The sequence below is a fragment of the Marasmius oreades genome, chromosome 1, assembly GCF_018924745.1.
Source record: "Marasmius oreades isolate 03SP1 chromosome 1, whole genome shotgun sequence".
NCBI classification, from domain to species: Eukaryota; Fungi; Basidiomycota; class Agaricomycetes; order Agaricales; family Marasmiaceae; genus Marasmius; species Marasmius oreades.
Window position 1 is genome coordinate 1,986,969 of NC_057323.1, and position 19,188 is coordinate 2,006,156.

Sequence of the window (19,188 nt, forward strand, 5' to 3'; positions counted from 1 at the left end):
GAGCTTGATATGTTGATGTACCACGCTGTGTCCATACCAAAGATGCGCCTCGTTGCAACAGGCAGGCTATGCATGTAGACCTATGTTAGCAAGAAATTATGTTAAGCCGTAGCTAGTGAACACAAAAGGAAAGCATGCATTTTCTGTCCGGCCTTACTATAATGAGGCATTGGTCACGTGTACCGGATTGTACATAGAGGCGATCGCTAACAGCGTGTTCACTTCACTGTTCTGAGCACTGGCGCTGGCAGCACTCTCCCCATTCGTTACAATCCCAGTGTTTGTTGCTTTCGTCACTCCTTTGCTCATTCACAGTACTAACGATATCTTTTTTTCCTTTAGAGAGCCGTTCAGGACTCGTCCACGATGGACATCGAGCAGTCCGCCGCCACAGAGCGAGAGCAGCGCATGCTGGCCGTAGCAAAGCTGAAGAGAGCCGCTTCTCTTCCAAGGTTAAAGGATGGCAGGCGACCACCGATGCACACTGAAGCTGTCAGCGAGGGCGAAAAAGGAAATCCTGAGGAGGAATTGAAGCCCGACATCGACACACCTCCACCTGAAGCTGTCGAGGAGCCGGTTGAAAATGAACAAGTCGGAGGAGGACCATCAGCTGCAGAGGTCGAGGCTGAAGATTTAACTGTTTCGTCTCCACCTACGCGGTCCAAACGCCGTTCTCGCTCACGATCACGCTCCAGAGGTTCTAGGGATTTCAAAGGGAAGGCTAGAGCTCAGCAATCACCGACTCCTACTCTTATTCAAGGCGACTCTTCTCAAGATGAAGCTTTAATTCCATCACAAATTACCCTTCCCGTTATTCCCCACCTCATCTCCCCGGTTCCTTCCCAACTTCAGCGTTCTATGCTGCTCAGTCGGACACCCACCCCAACTTCTCAAGAACATACACTTTTCCAATATCCCGGTACTTCCCCTCCCACGCCTTTACCCACATTAGAAGCCCTTCAAAAAGGTCTTTTTCGCTCAAACAGTGCGGGTCGAATGATGGCCATGCACAAGTTGACCGGAGGAACGGAGATCTACGAACCCTCTCCTTCGCCAACGCCACCTATATCAGCTAAATTTCGCCGCAACAACACCGTCTCTGGCGGCGAGCGCAGTGCTGCGCGAAAAAAGCTGATCGACACGCTTGGCTCACGGTCCAAAGCCACTGCGCCCAGTAATGCAGATCTCGACCAAGGGAGTGGTACTGAAGAGCTTCATACGCCCCAGGCACCATCACCATTACCAACGCACAAACGAAGGCGGCGTAGGTCTCGCAGAGGCTCTTCCGCCGGTGGTGCTGGCAGTGCTGCGACTCCAGAACCTGACCTTCCCCCCACGACCTCCAATACTCCTCAGGTTCCTCCAACAGCGCTTCCGCCAAGCTCTCTGGATAATTACTCTGATATAAGAGCTCTCACTGCTACCCCAAATCAAACGTCTAGCTCTGGAGCACACAGTCCTAGGAATCCTAGTCCTCTGGGCCAGACCGACGAATCTCATTTATCGCCGTCATCCGTCAACGTTATTAATCCAACTGATCGCGACCGGCCAGAGCGAACTCGCCGACGTAGTGTTGTCGTTGAAGAGGAGGAGGAAGACCAGTCACCCGTACCGTTCAACCCACCGCCACTGCCCTCTACCCCGCCCAACCTCTTTGTTACAAATGGTTTCATTTCGAGACTTCCTCATAGCTCAGATCCATCGTCCGACATGTCTGGTGAATATACAAGGACCTCTGGCATTAACATACCTGTTTATATCAGCCACAGAGCCCCTTCACGAGAAGACGGTTTTCCTAGCAGTCCGTTTGGAACCCCTCTCAAGGAGAAGCCATCGAGAGACGAAGAGGAAGAAGAAAGAGTCTTGTATCCTGCCGATACTTATCGGGATCGGTCTATGTACGGCAATGACAATGAATTTGAACGTGAAATTAGCTGGGTAGCGTCACCAGGTACTTGTCTTCTAGCTTCTCTCAAAGCCAGGTCGACTGACATGTATTGATAGTGCCTGAAATTCGCATGCCTATTCACGACGACGATGACGACGGAGTTGAAGAAGAGTACGAAGAGGAACAAATTTTCGAGGACCGCCCTTCATCTCCTCAGTCTTCAGGTGGAGAGGGGTATGAAGATACCTCTCCTCGCGTTTCCTCTGGCTCCCAAAATGTCGGAGGAGAGTCAGAGACTTCACCTGACACTACTCCATCATACGCGCCTCCTTCTCCCTCTTCCGTCGCTCCATTATCGGTCACAGCGTCTGTTCCCCGGGAAAGTGATGGCTCTGTGTCTCCGACTTCATACCCCACCAGGTTGTCAGTCGTCTCTCGCATACAAGGCGAGCGTTCACCCATGAGTCCTGATTTTGGAGATTTTGACCCGTCGAACGCGAACGATGTCTCATCTAAACGAAGTGGCGACTCGACGTCTACGAGTGCATGGGAAAAAGTGAAAAATACCTTCAGATCAAATTCAAGTCTGGGTCGTCGTTCCAGATCTAACAGTATCGTCACCCCAAGTCGGAGAGAACAGACCGAGTCGAGTGCTAGTCGGGAGAGCGGCGCGAGCTTGACCAGCCCAAAACTTGAGAGGTCGGAAAGTACCAGCACCTTTGCCGCTCAACAAGGGCAGCCACCAATGATGTCTCCTTCTGCATCAAACTCTATATTATCCTTATCACCCACTCCTGGCAGCCGCAGTGGAACCTCCCCTGTTCCTCCCCCTAATTCCGCAGATCTGTCCAAGTATCAGAATGCTAAGCTCTTCCCCTTCCCTGGGATGAAGAAGTTGGAGGAAGAACGCAATCGTGCAAAGGGACTTCATATAGTGGCATCTGCCTCTACACCTGATGTCAGCGCGATCTTCAGCAGTTCAGAGGATGGAATACCTTTCACGCAACTCTCGAACCCAGCCTATACCTCCGCTCGGCTTCCACTCGTCCAGAAAGTGTCCGACACGAACCTCGTTGGGAAGTACATGGCTCCTCCTCTTTCTTCTTCACAATCGTCTCAACCTGATTATTTCAATATCACGCCCTCACCGTCCAGCCCAAATACCAATTCTATCAAACTTCCGATGACATTACCGGGAGTGAAACAGTGGCTGAGCAAGAATTTGAAGCACAAAGTTTCGTCGCAGGATTCCTCTCCGGCTTCTCTAGCCATATCCCCTCCGCCAATTGGGAACGGCAGTTCGTTCAAAAAGCCATCTCTTTCCGATCTCCTTCGCATTCGTAAAGACAGTGAGTTGGGTACAGAATGGGAAGAACTCGGGAACACATCAACTGACACGAGCGGTAACACTTTGACTGCAGTCAAGTCACAACCGCATTCTCCCCTTCTTGAAGAGAAAGAACACGTTGTAACACCGATGACGCCGCCTGCTACCTCACCGACGCCTCTCGGGGAACTCTCGGAGGTTGAGAAGACACCGAAGGCACAGAGGAACATGACGTCACCAATGTCTGACGACGACAACTCACGACTCCCAATACTTGACCAGTCAACCGCTTTACCCTCCCCACCTGATGCGTTGTCGACCACGCCTGACCCATCGTCGTCGTTGAGTGATTATCCTCTCCCATCTACGTCCGATTGCTCGTCAACATCCTCCCGATACTCTGTCGGTGGATTCCCTGGTCCCCAAGGAGCTATCGTACTGCAGCAACTGGAAGAACAGCTAAGTCGAAGCTCACGCAGCCCAATGTGGGCTGCTGCGATAGATGATCCACCACGCAAGCTGATTCTTTCCTCACCCGTACTTCAAGTCGTGAACTCCAACACGGTCAAAGACCGCTTCTTGTTCCTCTTCAACGATCTCTTCGTGATCGCAAAGCCAGTTTTGCAAGAGGACGATGTCGTCACGGATCGGCCCGTTCCCTTCCCGGAACGAAGGTTCATTGTGAAGAGTGTTGTTCAGCTTCAGCACGTTCGTGTGCCATCTGACAGGAGTGAGCCTTCGAATAAGGCCTCAGGCGTAAGAGTACCCCCACGCAATCCGATAATCAGAACCTTTGTTCTTAATTTCAGCAAGGATCCTGATTATGCCATCTCCGCTCTGTTCTCAAAGTCTGGTATATCGGACGATCCTATCCTTCTCGGACAACTTCTCTTCAGAACGACAGAGATCGATAGGGTGCAGCTCGGCTCTTACTTGTCACAAAGGACTTCCAAGCTGGTGCTAAAAAGCTACCTGGATAGTTTTGGGTTCGTTCACTTGCGGGTGGACAGAGCACTACGCGTGTTTCTGCTATCTTTGCATGTCCCCTCGCGTTCGGTCAGCAACCACAGTGCACTTGAGTATTTGTTAGACGCATTTGCGAGCAGATGGTATGAGGCAAATGCCAGATTTATTGCGTACGACAAAGACCTTGCAATACGCTTGGTTCGAGGACTAAACCAACTGAACGACCTTCTTCACGGTGGCTTGGCTTCTGAACCAGGCCTCTCAGGCACTCCAAGACGTAATATTACCTCCCGTGACTTTATAGACGCCTTTAGGAGATGTGACGGGAAATGTCTAGTCCCGGATGAATTGCTCGAGGATATCTATCGATCTATCCGAGTGGAGAGGTTATGCCATGCGAGGAATACTCAAGCAACGGGAAAGGCAGATATCATAATCTCGAACAAACGTCCCCTACCTCCTCGACTGACGTACAAAGTGACCTCCGAGCCAGTCTCTTTCCGCATCCCACAACCTGACCCTCACTTCTGCATCCACCTCTACGGTCAAGATCTGATAATAGACCCACCGGTGCTGACATTTGAGAAATCGTCGGAGGCAAGGTTCCGCGTCACAGGTAACTCACTGGGACCGAAGACAATTATCATGCGTAGATCTGGGTCCAATGCGTTGAAATACGCAGGCCTACCCTTGGCCCTACGTATCACCATAGAACGTGCATTCATGCGTCATACATTCCAAGTAGCGTTCATTAATCACTGCGGAAACAAACGGAGGTACATGTTTAGTGTGGACGATGCTCTTATACGACATCAATGGACAGTATCGTTGCGCCAACATGTCGATAACTCTATTTCTGCTGCTGCTACATCGTCAGCCTCGCCAGGACCATCCAAATTCTATCGGGCTGCAGAAAATGTGGCGTTCAGAGTTCTGCAGGAGATTTTAATCGGGCCTGCCGCATGCTCGGGACCTGCTGGAGTTATGGAAGCAGCCATCCGGAGGCTGAACGACTCTCGCGTGAATGGCTATGCTCTGTCGGGTCCTGAATATTCACTATCGAGCCCGGTACAGAGAAATGTTCGTATTCCACCGCTTCACGTTAGGTCGAAATCACGAAGCAAGGTCTATCATCGCACCAGGGCTGGAAAAAATGAGTCCGATCTCGTCATGAATGGTCGTCTGCAAGACCAGGATTCATTCGACAATGGGACGAAGGCTAGTAGTCCGGGGTCATCCGATCAACAAGCTTTCTCTGACCAATCCGATTCACCTACTTGGAGTGGTCGAGACTTGGAGATGCAATGCTTACAAAATAGTTCGATAGCCCTGGTACTGTCGTACTTGCAGGTTGGGTCGCCCGAACATGTTTTGCGTTCTTCATAACTTTGCGAGACACCTTTTTTTGATGGCGAGTGTTCGAACATTTGTATGTTCTTTCTCTCTTGTGCTTGGGACTCTGGTTGAATGCGTTTGAATTCCTAGATTGTCATTTTGCTCTGATCGTTTTCTCGTTTGGTCATGCTTCCTGCCGTTAGTTTATTTCACAACCTCACCTTATATAATTTGGATACATCTACATCTCTTGTCCTCGTTGTTTTCACGTCGCATCTACTTACGGTGATTATAAATATGCTTTCAAAGAATATATACCGGCGAAAATCGATGGTTGACTTTATTTATGGTAGTTATCAGTGTACATTGACTTACTTATTTCTCTATAGACATCCTGTATCAATCAAGTCATAAATCATTCAACATACAAACCATTTTCCTTGTGCCATTGCTCGAGAGAAAGTTCTGGATAGTCTTCGAAGCAACTTTTCTCCCCCTCCGGAAGCCGAACGTAGTCCGGCTTATCTACAAGTTTCAAGCATACCTGTCGAATGAAACCCAGCACAACAGGTCAGATATCGTGTCCAGGCCACGCAGACATGTTACAGTACCATTTTTTTTGGAGGCGAGAGCTCAGGCGAATCGATGGCGGATGCAAAAGGATGAATGAGCTCCGGCCTTGAAGACGATCAGTCAAAATGACACTCGGTGCTGGGCGGTAGGATACTCACCAGGACTTCTCATAAAGCCATAACATGGTGGAACATTTCGAGCAAAAACTTCTTTCTGAAGACGCTCTCCTTTCATTGGGAGTATCGCGGTCCAACATCGCATGGTAGACGCTATATTGTATGATCTCGATCAGATAGTCGATTCGTGGTTGAACAAAGAAAGAAGTAACCTGATGTGTTCCTTGCCCTGCGTAATGTTCAAGGTTTTGTAGTAACCTCCGAGATTGATAGAGCCATTTGTACCTCCGACTTTTCGGCAGATAGAGCACAGACAGAGCTATAGTATGGATCGGGATGATTGAAATGGAAGAATAATCTGAATAGTTTGAAACTGGCCTGGTAGGGGACAGCAGTACTTGACTGCAGAGAAAAGCGGATAGCGCCGCAGTGGCAGCTTCCTTTGAGTTCAACGGGCATTAGACGTTTAGGTTCTGTGCCAGGCTGTGGTGACGACATTGCCATACGGCCGGCATATTCCAGATATTCGAACTCAGCTCAACTCCCACACTTGAGCCTTACCACCTCAGCCATATTCTCGCTCTTTCATTTCCACCAGTAAGTCGCTGTTTTCCATCCCTTTTTCCTTTGGAATCTCTTGATGATTATTTTCAAAAAAAAAATGTATACTGATTTAATGAGTCCGATCCACGTGGATTTGACGAACATCTTTCATTATGAACTACAATCACTATACTCCCTCCTGACCCATGTGTACTGACGACTGCCCATACAGGCCCTGTACCTTCGACAGCTACATTTTGTACACCGAATCTATGTGTCACAAATACATCGCATTTGCAACTCCCCAGTCCACGGAAATTGTACTCGAAAGAGGTATCGAACCACAGCCGAGCCCGCCGTTCTCCCGCAAGACCGTCAGTACCATGACCTCGTAGCTTCCATTCCCATGATGGATTTCGACTGTTATCCCATTCTTCAATGGGAAGGAACTCGTGCGAAATACAAATGGGTTAGGAATACTACCAGGGAATGGCATGTGCACGAAACAGAAGAACAGACGGACATAACAACCAGCCCAAATCAACTGCTGTGGGACCTTTGTCGCACCCCTCCAGATTGGTACCAAAAAAACAGGCCAGTCAGGAGAGCTGGATACGATGTTGGGGACTAGGGACTGAGCTGAAGAACCACTGACGGTCCTGGACCTCTCGAAATGGTCCTTTTATACAGTGTCCTATAAATTATGTTGTTGCCCCGTGCCATTGGAGGAGTGCGACCTCCAGGGCTGCTTGCAAGCCTTGATTACATCGTTCTCCACAAGCCCTCGTGTAGCCTTAATCCCCATTCAATGAGAATCTCAACACAGGAGCTGTCATCTCCATCTATGGTTTCACGAATGCCTCTTTGGTCTGTTACTCAGACAATCTTACGGCCCCATAGTACCGACATTGGTCGATGTCGGGATGCACATTCCTTGATTGCTAGAAGTGCCCGTCCGATCCTAGCCTCGCTCCTTGCACGCTTTGCGAAAATTAATTGGCATGTTCCGTGGGGTTTGAACATGCCTGTGCATCGATTAAAGCTCATTCCAAGATCACGAACATCGGAAAGTTTCTGTTTAAAGCACCCAACCTTTCAACGTTTCAACACTCAGTCCCCATCAAGTTATGTTCCTTCCTCTCTTTGGTGTCCGCGTAGTGGCACTCAGATCTCATCACCTGGCCTTTTGAGATTAGTGCAGAACGCATTCAATTTCAAGTTGGAGGTCGGGATCCGCGAGAATCATGCCTCCAAGAGTGCGAGTCCTGGCCGATATCAGATTTGGAACACTGTGCCAGGATACACTTCACATAATTAGCTAGATACGCGTAAATACTGGTAGTGTTGTACTTTTTAGGAGAAGTGTTGGAGCAGCATACAAGCACCGTTCCATTTACTTTACACCAACACATTTCACCTCTGGAGCATCACTAATCAGCAACGAGCGATGTGACAAACATAAAAGCGCACCGAAAGTCAACGTAGCGTTGCCTGGAATAGGTCCGCTGCCTTTCTTACCATATCCCATCGCCGGAGGAATGGTAAGGAGACGTTCTCCGCCAACTTTGATTCCAACTAGGCCTTCGTCCCAACCTTCAGAACTACATCAGGACTTCTTCACAGAGTAGGCAGCATCGATTACAAACCTCTGATGACTTCACCATCGCCAAGACGAAATTTGAACTACAAAGATTAACAGGAGAACATGCGGATGACAAAGGTCAGACTTACTGGTGCTCCCTTCGTGTTGGAATCAAAAACTTTTCCGTCGGCTAATTTTCCTATGTACCTCATTTCAATCTTCTGGCCTTTCTTCGCTCCAACACCGTTTCCCACCTTGGCGTCTTTGATTTTCAGACCACCAGGGAGTTCCTTGACCGTAGCTTCAGCTTTTTCTGCCTGGTCCTTCTTGTCTTTCTTATCCTTTTTGCCGGCCTTCTCCGTCTTCTCTGTCTTCTCCTCTTTATTCTGCCGCGCCACCTCGACCTTTTGTTTCTTGTTCTTTTTCTCGACATTGGAGGCAGGTTTACCTTCAGCCACGTCAGATTCCCGTGCCCTCTTCTTAGTTTTCGCAGCACCCTCAGCTACATCCTCGATACCGCTATACAATGTTGAGAACGTGAATCTTGCGACCCTGACGGGGAGGGAAACGTACCTGGCATCGCTCTCCATGCCATCCAGGTCGTCAGGATGCATTTCAACATCCGAACTGACTTCCTGCAAGTCATAGGCTCCTTCGTCGTCGGAGCCTATATCCGACTCCCCGTACGGAGGCTGGTTGGCATTTTGATCTGAGGAGGGAAGATTTAGATTGGGAACTGATTTTCTCTGTATCGTAAGGTTACCAATATAATTTCCGATCATATATACGGTGCTAGACGGAAGGCAGAAGTTGAGCAGGCGTTGTATAGCAGGGGAAAAGGACGTGGCACACACTTCTTGCCGACGACTTCGAAAATGTATTCCGTCTCTTCCAATAACGTGATGTCAAGAACGGTCTGCTCCGTCTGCAAGCAAGCTTTATCACCCTCCTTGCCATGAACCACAAAGGACATACCTTGCCAGCAACCAGCGAACAAACAAAGGCTGAAGAGGCGCCTTTTTCCTTCATCTCTTCACCCTCCTCGTCGTTTCCGTCGTCTTCATCGATCGAAATCCTCTCAAACGTCATCTTCAGGACGGTCCTTCCCTTCTCATCCACCAGAACATCTCCAAGAGAGGCATTGGTGATCCTTAGGTCGGCGATTGGAATCACAGATTCAGGTTTGCCGGGAATAAACGCGTGCGACCTATATAGGCAGAAATGAAAACAGTACATTGAGAGGGGGAAAACGCGTCCTTACCAGAGTCCAACTGTGACGGACATTGTTGATCAAGAAATGAAAGTTTTCGTCGTGTTGACCGAAAAAAAATAATTCGCACGGTATTAATTAGAACTCCGATTGGACGTCACAAGAGGTTAGTGAACTTGTAGTGAACATCTCATTGTGTAATCGTTTTCTAAAGTCGAACGGTGTTCTTAGATCCGTGTAGTAAAGCAGCTGCAATCAGTTGGTAATTTAGAGAGAGAGAGAAATAGCCACGTGATTCCGGATATAGCGGTTACGACATTACTTGTTAGTTACTTACCCTCATTGTCCCATGGTGCGCTCAATCACCTTTGTGTTCAAGCATAAACTCACCTCATAATGTGCAGTCGAACGTTCTCAGACCATATCTTGCGGCTGTTAGATCCACTTTGACTGCTGCCCTTACCTTGGAGAACTTCTCGAGCCAGGTGTGTGTTCCAAAAAAGCAAAAGCATCGCCAGATACGCGATCTCATCGTTCTCACCAAGGTCGTAGAAAGGCATAACAAACCAGAGGTGGAAACGGGGTGCGTTTCATTACCGACTTTGTCCTCTAGTGTTGTTGACAAATTTGAACAAGAGGTTCAAAAGAAGTCCTCCTCAATCCCTTAATAATCTCCCGTAACGAGAATGAGCGTGTCCTAATCGAGTCGTCAATCAACTCGATCCGCCTCAGCATAAAGATCAAGCAAGCAGACGAGATTGAACGTATCCTCTGTCATAAGTTCACTCGTTTCATGATGCAACGAGCAGAGAACTTCATCGTGCTGCGGCGAAAACCTGTACCCGTACGTCCATCACACAAGTTGATCCCGTCTACAAACTGATCCCTCTCCAATCTCATCAGGGATACGACATATCCTTTTTGATCACGAATACTCATTCTGAAACCATGTTGAAGCATAAGATCGTTGATTTCATTATACAGTACGCCCTCTCCTTGTAAGATGCTATATTCGTCACTAATCCACTGTCAGATTCATGGAGGAAGTGGACAGAGAAATCAGTGAAATGAAGTTGAGTTTGAATGCCCGGGCTCGTATAGTTGCGGAGACTTATCTCGCAGCCGTGCGTAACCCACCCTTAAAGTCGACCCGATCGATTCTAATAGTTTCTTTCACCAGATTGCCACGTAAAAAGGTGCTCCTTTATCATAATCCAGACTTACAACGGCCATGTTCCTCGTTGTAAACTACTTTGGACCTGGGAAGGCCAAATGCAATGTACATTAATAGTAATTGAGTTCCAGCGGGAAAGACATTCGGCCCCAATCATCACTAAAGTTTTTACCCGATTCATACATGCAAAAACCTTTACAGGCCCAATTTCCTCGCCAGATTTGCTTTGACTCGTTCTTTCCATTCCCTATCCAGGATTGCATACCCAGTCACATCGCTATAACCACCATCGCCCACGTCTTTCCATGCCTCTACTCGACGGGATTCCAACCTAGCATCGGCTACCTTTTCTAACCAGCCTCTCATAGCTAAGTTCTCAGCACTCGTTTCAAATGTCACCCGATGGAATCCCCGTTCCTCGAAGATGTAAGTCAATAATGCATAAAACACTATTATTCCATGAGTCTGTGAACGCAACGACAAGATTAGGGTAATGTTACTTACCATCTGTAGCAACTCCACCCCTGTGCACGTCTGCGGACAGTATAATTCCCACTTCACATGACTTTTGACTTTCATCAATGTAGAAAATCATTGTTCCTCCAACGAACTGCTTGTTTCCGTCCTTGTCGACGGTGTAAACATGGAACTCGAGTTTTGATGGATCGGTGAGCCTTTCTTCACGTAATTTACGCGCATCTTCCGTAGAACAGTGTTCGGGAAGGAGGCGCAGATACTGTCGCGTTACTGCATGGCATCGAATCTTCGCGTTCGCTTCGTCGTTTGCTCCATCGGCGGGTGCTAATTGTAAACGCCCGGTAGGGGAATTGAGAATTATGTTGTGAAGAGCCATGAGCGAGATGTATGTAAAGTAGCTCAAATTCTGAAATATACATATCAGTTCTGCGAGAAAAATGAGTCACCTCCAGTCAGAATGATGAGTTCCGCGGTCGTCGCTGGGAGATAGATATCGATAGATACTTACAGTGCTGATTCTGCCCTGTATCGTCGGTGCCGAGATAGCTTGACCCCGATTCCTGCAGTTGCAGATTCTCCCTCCACTCCTTCACTAAATGCCTGAGTTTCGGTCAACGGGGGCAAGGGCGTGATGGATTGTCGACAAGCGTCGAGGAAAAACAAAATGGGACAGTTAGTCAACAGATTCTGAGTTGACAGAGTACCAATTTGTGATTTAGCCGCGAAATCTTTTTATCGACTACAAAACACTACAACTTGAATCATTATGACACATTACAGAGTTGTAGAATATACACATTATGACAAATCCCCAGTAGGATACACAATTCACTGCCAACAAAAAACGAGTTTCCTTGGTTCTTCTGAAATCCGGCAGCTTGACGCGCTCGTCATCTGTAACAAATATCTTTCGAGACATTGCAAATGTGAGGACAAGGTAAATGTGAGGGCAAGGGAAGGTCACTAGGGGTGTTCAACATACCGTGTTAAGGGTTTGTTTCTATACCCCCTTCAACTTTGAACGTTTGAACACCCCTAATCACACCTTTCGGCCCGGTTACAAGCACAATGACCCGCGTCTATCCTCTCACTCAGAACAGCGCAGCTCTCACATCTCTCTCCAACCTCGCCTCGTCTAAGGTTGTCAAAAGACGTGCTTCATATGCGTATTTATTTTTTTACTTACGGTTTTCTCCAGTTTAAGTCTCCTTTTCATCTCTTATTTCAATCAGTATATAGTAAATTCGCAGTTATCGAGACTACCCCTCAGTCATCTTCTTCACACAACTGAGGTGAGTCTCAACATATTCACTCACGAACTCGTAGTTTACTTCAACACAGTGTTGCTCGGACACATTGTCCAGGGACAGAATGTGTGTCCCGTGGACAGCGTGTCCGAGAAATCAGTGGCGGACACATTTGTTGTCCGTGTAGCGGACACAGGAAAAACAGTGGGCCGGTTACGGTCCGCCTACCCCGTCGTGCATAGATAACGATGAGCGTCACAGATACATGTTTGTTAGACCTGTGACCGGTCCGTGTATGACGAGTTGGCAACTGAGTATACACAGACCTGTAAAGCGGAAGCAAATCCTCAGCCAGACAATTTAGGGATTTGCCGAAACCGTATAAGGAAATTTAACCTGCCATATCAAGTAGAGTGAATCGGGAATACAATCTGTGACATGCACAACTGATAAGATAGAGCACGACTGATAAGATATCTGCGGACACGCATCTTCTGACGCGACTTGTCCTTGACCTCTTCCTCGACGGCTGGATACACCAGGCAGCTATCACTTCTAAGGTCTGAAATCCGGTGAGTGGATCTGTTCTCATATCTCAATTATACTCTCAAATTGTCTATGATTCAATTTTTGTTGAGCCTTGTCAAAAGCAGATTCATCACTAGGCTTTCAAACCATCCTCGACATCCACTGTCTTCGCTAAGCAACGATGGCCTCCACTGCGGCGTGTCAAACACTGACGGAATATATTGAAGAAGTAATCAAGATGCCGAAAACATTATTACTTCAAATTATCGAACGCTATAACCTCAAGTCATGCTCCTCATTTCCACATGCCTACATCACGTCGCTTTCTGGCAACGACCTCACCATTGCCCTGAGAACTATTGCTGTCGCGTTTTACACAACAAACGGTCGCGAGATACCTCGAGAACATCAGCTTCGCTTTGGCGTCAACTCCATCAATTACGACTCGGTACTCATTGCAGGGACTGGCTCGGGGAAGACTCTAACTATCGCCATGCTTGTTCATCTGGTGGGTGCCAACAGGATCACTGTCACTCTCTCCCCTTTGAAGCGCCTCCAACTGGCTCAAGTACGCTCATAATTGTTATTATATAATACCGCTACTTACCACTATCCTGTTAGGCTCAAGAATTCCTCGACAAGTACAAGATACCGACACTAGTGGTTAATGAGGAGGCACCACGGGGCTAGAGTTCTGGAAGGTGCGTTACACGCTCTCTTACGCATGTATCCTTACTGGACTTTGTTACAGAACAACGTCTGGAATAGTCATACCAGGACCGTCGGACGCTACCGCCATCTCATCGTTACACCCGAACAGCTATTCAAAATGAAGCAAGGCCAATTTTCGCGGCTTGGACTCCTTCTCCATACCCAGACCTTTCGCCGCGCGGTTTCCCGTGTCTGTATTGACGAGGCTCATTTCATCTTCTTTGCCGGTCTCCCGCACTATAGCTTACCTGCCTTTCGACCGACTTGGGGCCACTTGAATGAAATCAAGATTTTATTCCCTCGTACACCATTCAACGTTATGACTGCCACTTCACCTCCTCATGTTCTCCTTGCTATCGAAAATGCTGTATTCAAGAAGGACTACAGCACAGTTCGGTATTCCTGTAACCGGCTGAACCTGATCTATGCAACTCACTGTGTCGCTGGATCACTGGAAAACTTGAAGAACTTTGACTTCGTCCTGACCTCTCCCTTCTCTCTGGAAAAGCAGAAACAAGTACTGATTTTTTTTGACCGCATCAGTCTGTTACGCAAGGTTCTTCGACATCTGCGCAACCTATTACCCGATGACCTACTGGTGGACAAGAGAACGGTTATCCAATTCTATGATAGTTCCATGTCAGCAACGTTTCTCGAGAAGGCACATTCCGATTTCACAACGCCAGGTGGCCCGTGTCGAATCTTTTTGGCAACGACCAGCGAATCAACGGTGGGTGACTGATTCACAGCTGAACAACATGTGCTGACCTTGTCATAGGGGATCAATTTTCCGGATGTTTACATGGTCATCAATGTGAACATACCACCGAGTGGTGCAGACGCCAAGCAGCGGCTAGGATGGGCACTACGTCAAGGCGATAGCTCCGGATTTTTTCTTATTCTGTATGAGGAGTGGGTTACGGATATTGGGCTAGAGGAGTTTAAGGAGAACAAGGTCGCATTTGGAGGGGACCCGATAGACCCTGCGCGAAGCTAAACGACAAGTCAAGTGTCAGAGAGCGTGCTGCGTATTCTATGGTCGGACTATTGAATAACAAAAGTCTGTGCATCTGAAAATTTTTTCGGGACTATTTACAAGATGAGACTCCCAACGGTACGTTTCTCTTCCTATCATCTGACTGTCCTCTCACCTATATTGATAGCCCTCGAGTTTACAGCTCCATTCTGCTGTGATCGTCACGGAGATGGGTTCCTTCTTGATGACTTTCTCCCCAGTCCGATGTACAACCCAAATTCCAACAACAACAAGAATGAGTCACCTGACAACAACGAAGAGCCTAGCGACAACACACTGCGTAACCGGTATCGAACAATCACAGCACGATATGCACTCCATCTTAGGTTATGGGTATGGCGGCAAGCGGAACATGAGAAGGATGGATTAAGGGCAGTCCGACCTCCAGAAATGATTATATCAGAGTACCAACTTATAGAGATTTCGAAGGCTCTACCGAAAGATGTGGAGACACCGGAGCTAGTCCAGAACTTTCTAGGAGAGGGGAAGGATTGGGCAGATGAATGGGCATTGAAAATTTGTGAAGTTATCAAGGCTTTCGATACAGAGTTTCCGCAGAATGAGGCACGGAAACGTAAACGGTTGTAATTGAAGTTTTCTATGTAATACATAATAGTCAATTATTGAGTTTACCTATCGTCATCTGTTGAGAACCCGAAATTCATTGGAGATACCTCATCCTCTTCCACCTCAAAGGCTGCCTCTTTCTCCAAGCCACAGAACAGTGCCATGTTTTTGTTATAGGTTGGAATAGTGGTCTTTCGTATCTTGTTCCACCCTTCAACAAGCAAGTCTGGCATGGCTTTGACCTCCACATCTACGTCACGGTTAGGGATAAATGTCAGCAGATCCAACTCTTCGACCGCGCTAACAATGTCCCAGACCAAGGACATCGTGTTCTCTTCTGTATGCCCTTTTTTTTGATAGCTGGTCTCCATCATGGAGCGCATAACGGCCTTGACGGCAATAAGGGATTTGATTGCAGCAGAGTAATCGCCTAAACGGTCCCAGGAAGCATACATTCCTTTGGATGCATGTAATTTCTACGACAAGTGAATGTTTAGTGAATGTTTGAACAGTTGCGGCAGATAAAAGTTCATACTCACCTTAACCTCGTTTATTGTGTGCTCAATAGTCATATCCACACCGGAAAATGTGTCGTTGTGTCCTTGAAAATTGACGAGGCAGTTGTCTCGAACAATATTTCTAGAATGCGGACTCAAGTTCAAACCAAATGCAGCAGCCAAAAATATTGGGACTTACGCAAAATCCTCCGGCCATATGTTATTCAAGTTGTCCAGGAAATGAAGGAGCTCCATTGCATACTTGACGGATCCACATCCCCGGAAGATAGCCATAAGACTAGGTGTTATATCCTCTATCCGTCCGATATCTCCCGTCTTTGTGGCAACTTCAAATTCCCGCACATAGAGTAGATCACGAAAGAGAAGGCGAATGTTCTGATGGAGAATATCTTGCTTCGGATCATTCAGAGGTGGGAGTACTTCGGATATGGATGGACAACTCGGATCAGGATCAGGATCAGGTCATTTATTGGATTTTCGGGTTTTCGGCTCTGGCGGTGGAGTTGTACCGGGCATTGGACAAGCAAATTTCTCAAGAATATTGCGTGCCATCTCGAGCAATAAATGGGGTGCAGGTTTGGAGGAAAGAAATGTTTCCAAATCTGCATACTTCTGACCAACTTCTTGTTTCCAAGCTGAGAGTATAATTCCGTCAAGGATCTGAGAGAACGCGCTCGTGAGTGTGAAATAATCAGGTTTGTCGTTGCCAAGCCGTTTCTTGTCCATGCAGTTGAAAAAATATGAGAGTGACCCTGGTTGGCGAATGGTTCCATAGTGTTTCTCACGAATTCCCCATTTGAGATTCATATCTTCGTGGAATGGGGTGGGCACAAGCTGAAAAATCTCTCTTCGCTCCCATGGTGTGATGTCCTCTATCCGTAAGATCTGAGTGGAACGGATTCGAGAGATTGTGAGTTGATCATCAATTGAAAGTACTGCCATGTCATTGAGGGACTCCTCCAATCTCCCCATCTGATCAATATACGTGTCCCGTGGTACTTCAAGATTTCCATCCCTGCTAGCTTCTTCAATTGTGGTTATACGCAATGGATAGAACTTTGTTTTGGGAAGAGGGGGAATCTGACGGCGTGGCTTGAACTGGAGAAGGGGTGAATGGAGGATATATGATTGATCCGAGTCCTTTAATGATCCGGCAAAGGTAACAAGAGCGCGAACAATATGAATGGCAAGTTGGTGTTGAAACGATACTAATTGATTGAATGATGGCTTGAAGCTGAGAACAGAAACAGGCTTCCAGTTATGAAGACGTTCTAAAATAGGCTTGAGGAGCATGGACGAAGGGCTTTTGACAAAGCGGAGTGGATAACAGAGCACAAGGGTACCTGACTGAACCTTGCTGGGGGCATCAGGTCGCTGCTCGACGTGAATAGAAGTCGAAGCGTTGTAGTTGTCCCATGTAAGCATATGGGGCCCAAAGGATACAAAACGTGCATCATCTACCGAGCAATCTGCAAGGTGGGTTATTGTATTTTGGGTGACAGGATAGGATGTCGAGAGATGGCAGTGATTGAGAGTTTCAATCATTTGACGGGATGCACCTACAGCCTGAGCAAATAGACCGAAAGTCAATTGAAATTTCTGGCAGTGCGGCGAATGCATATGCAGAACTTGGGTCGTAACAACGTCAATTCCCTGAGGTATCCATGCCGTTAGTAAATGGCCCTTTAGATAAAGAAGGAAAAAATACCAAGGAATTTTGATTGTAACGTTCCGAACTCTTTCCGGATGAATTTGTCGCCGCATGGATAACCCGGTTCCATGCAGGTGTACATCTGAGTATGGAATGTATATCTTGACGGAAGTCGTACCGTTCGAGAATTTCCGGAGTAATCATATGTGAATAGAAATAAAACCTTGATTTGATGCCAGCAAATTCCTTTTCAATGCGCTCCGAGACCATATCTAGCGCAATAGGCTGCAGCCAGGGTAACATACGCTCCTGGATTGGGTCTGAGTTCCAGAGTGCATCAAGGAGCTGTCCAAGGTTGTCCAAGTCCTTTCGATAGAGCCCCGCAAGATGGTAATCAAATGAAGACATGGTAAGAACATTAAGAAGAAGTTCCCATAGAGACATGTTGTATTCTTGTCGCAATAGCCGTAGGATATCCTGTGTCTTCTCTTCTGAGGTACGGCGGGCTTTTCTTGTTTTCATTTCGGGACTCTCAGTAAACTCTGGCTCGGTAGTAGGTTTGAACGGTGAGTCTAAAGTCATTTCAGAGTCAACAGTAGGGATATAGAAAGAACCGGTGATTCCTGGGAAGGTGCTTGCATGCGAACACGGAGTCTGGGGAGTAAAAGAAACAGAAGCACTGCTGGAAGGTGTAGACGGAGTGAAGTGGCCAAGTTCTGGAGTATGGTTTGCATTCGACGTAGGCTGAAGGAAAGGCAAGGACTCGGAAGTCAAGGCAGGGAACTGAAGGGGGGTGAAAACTCTATATTGAGATGGAACTCGGTACAAATTTTGAGCTTTTTCTTGAGACTTTTTCAGTCTTGACACTGAAGGTAAGGGCTTGGTTTTCTGTGGTGGGTCATTTTGTGAAGCTGATATGGGCGCATCCACTATAGTTCGGCTGCTGAACGGGTTTTTTTTAAATCTTCTCTTTGGTTTGGCATTAGTAGGTAGCCTGAGATTTATTGATGGTTAATATGCTAATTCCTGCACGGAAGAACTGATATTCACGGTAGAGTGGATGGAGGATCCATGTGCGCGACGCGTCGTTGTATAACGTGATGGTAAAAAGCTTACGTGCGTGTCACAGATTGTATTCCCGATTCACTCTACTTGATATGGCAGGTTAAATTTCCTTATACGGTTTCGGCAAATCCCTAAATTGTCTGGCTGAGGATTTGATTCCGTTTTACAGGACCCTAACTACTCAGTTTGCCAACGCGTCAGTGACGGAACTGTGACAGGACTACATGTTTGTAGATAACGATATCGCGCCACCACCTCTCCTTTTATTATATGAGTTCATCTCATCCTACTTCCTGTACTCACATAACCATGGCTTCAGATCGAAGTGAATGGGTACAGCATTTCTTCAATTTTACATATGTATCATAAATTTATTAGTTGAACTTGACAGCAGCTTGGTTAAACCTGTAAGTAAAAAGGCTAAAGGAATATTGAATCAGAGGGACTTTGACAGAAAAGTGTGCATATAGAGACAAATGTACTTGCCAAATCCCAGACATTACAAGTGATAGCTGTCCTGTGCAGCCATCATGAAGAAGGGTAGAAAGACAGTCGCGTGGTGACGCCGGCATGTCTCCTGGTGCCCCATGATCGTGGGCGTGGGAAGGTCAAAACTACAAAATGTGTCCGCCACTGACCTGTCGGCTACACGTGGTGACGGCTAGTGTCCGACA

At 47.3% G+C, this 19,188-nt stretch overlaps 5 protein-coding genes across 5 annotated transcripts; 2 read left to right on the forward strand and 3 right to left on the reverse strand.

Moving 5' to 3' along the window:
• Positions 1 to 199: 199 nt before the first annotated feature.
• On the forward strand, positions 200 to 5,796 carry E1B28_000597 (uncharacterized protein). Its single transcript, XM_043146451.1, has 4 exons — positions 200 to 279; positions 343 to 1,951; positions 2,005 to 5,610; positions 5,667 to 5,796. The coding sequence occupies exons 2-3, from the start codon at positions 367 to 369 to the stop codon at positions 5,565 to 5,567; spliced, it is 5,148 nt and encodes a 1,715-aa protein (XP_043015153.1). The 5' UTR covers positions 200 to 279; positions 343 to 366; the 3' UTR covers positions 5,568 to 5,610; positions 5,667 to 5,796.
• A 134-nt stretch (positions 5,797 to 5,930) lies between these two features.
• E1B28_000598 (uncharacterized protein) lies at positions 5,931 to 6,709 on the reverse strand (the record flags this gene model as incomplete). Its single annotated transcript, XM_043146452.1, has 5 exons — positions 5,931 to 6,060; positions 6,128 to 6,194; positions 6,248 to 6,358; positions 6,418 to 6,524; positions 6,584 to 6,709. The coding sequence occupies 5 exons, from the start codon at positions 6,707 to 6,709 to the stop codon at positions 5,932 to 5,934; spliced, it is 540 nt and encodes a 179-aa protein (XP_043015154.1). The 3' UTR covers position 5,931.
• A 1,234-nt stretch (positions 6,710 to 7,943) lies between these two features.
• Positions 7,944 to 9,639, reverse strand: E1B28_000599 (uncharacterized protein). The gene is made up of 9 exons (XM_043146453.1): positions 9,592 to 9,639; positions 9,306 to 9,537; positions 9,185 to 9,255; positions 9,094 to 9,122; positions 8,904 to 9,039; positions 8,480 to 8,849; positions 8,395 to 8,431; positions 8,219 to 8,341; positions 7,944 to 8,167 (listed from the first exon to the last, which is right to left on the reverse strand). Exons 1-9 carry the CDS (start codon positions 9,612 to 9,614, stop codon positions 8,142 to 8,144), a joined length of 1,047 nt encoding a protein of 348 aa, XP_043015155.1. The 5' UTR covers positions 9,615 to 9,639; the 3' UTR covers positions 7,944 to 8,141.
• A 101-nt stretch (positions 9,640 to 9,740) lies between these two features.
• ARPC4 (Actin- protein 2/3 complex subunit 4) lies at positions 9,741 to 10,796 on the forward strand. Its single transcript, XM_043146454.1, has 7 exons — positions 9,741 to 9,892; positions 9,945 to 10,025; positions 10,086 to 10,123; positions 10,177 to 10,384; positions 10,444 to 10,523; positions 10,574 to 10,664; positions 10,721 to 10,796. Exons 1-7 carry the CDS (start codon positions 9,890 to 9,892, stop codon positions 10,730 to 10,732), a joined length of 513 nt encoding a protein of 170 aa, XP_043015156.1. The 5' UTR covers positions 9,741 to 9,889; the 3' UTR covers positions 10,733 to 10,796.
• A 113-nt stretch (positions 10,797 to 10,909) lies between these two features.
• Positions 10,910 to 11,882, reverse strand: E1B28_000601 (uncharacterized protein; the record flags this gene model as incomplete). Its single annotated transcript, XM_043146455.1, has 3 exons — positions 11,700 to 11,882; positions 11,219 to 11,637; positions 10,910 to 11,163 (listed from the first exon to the last, which is right to left on the reverse strand). The coding sequence occupies exons 2-3, from the start codon at positions 11,565 to 11,567 to the stop codon at positions 10,910 to 10,912; spliced, it is 603 nt and encodes a 200-aa protein (XP_043015157.1). The 5' UTR covers positions 11,568 to 11,637; positions 11,700 to 11,882.
• Positions 11,883 to 19,188: the final 7,306 nt, after the last annotated feature.

Coding starts and splice junctions, on each gene's coding strand:
- ARPC4 (XM_043146454.1), top strand. Junction 10,026..10,085: donor TGGAGAACTTCTCGAGCCAG/GTGTGTGTTCCA, acceptor GTTCTCACCAAG/GTCGTAGAAAGGCATAACAA. Junction 10,124..10,176: donor AAACCAGAGGTGGAAACGGG/GTGCGTTTCATT, acceptor AATTTGAACAAG/AGGTTCAAAAGAAGTCCTCC.
- E1B28_000599 (XM_043146453.1), bottom strand. CDS start 9,614: ATGTCCGTCACAGTTGGACTCTG. Junction 9,123..9,184: donor TTCGAAGTCGTCGGCAAGAA/GTGTGTGCCACG, acceptor CCTTCCGTCTAG/CACCGTATATATGATCGGAA. Junction 8,342..8,394: donor CGATGGTGAAGTCATCAGAG/GTTTGTAATCGA, acceptor GTAGTTCTGAAG/GTTGGGACGAAGGCCTAGTT.
- E1B28_000597 (XM_043146451.1), top strand. CDS start 367: ATGGACATCGAGCAGTCCGCCGCCACAGAGCGAGAGCAGCGCATGCTG. Junction 1,952..2,004: donor TAGCTGGGTAGCGTCACCAG/GTACTTGTCTTC, acceptor ATGTATTGATAG/TGCCTGAAATTCGCATGCCT.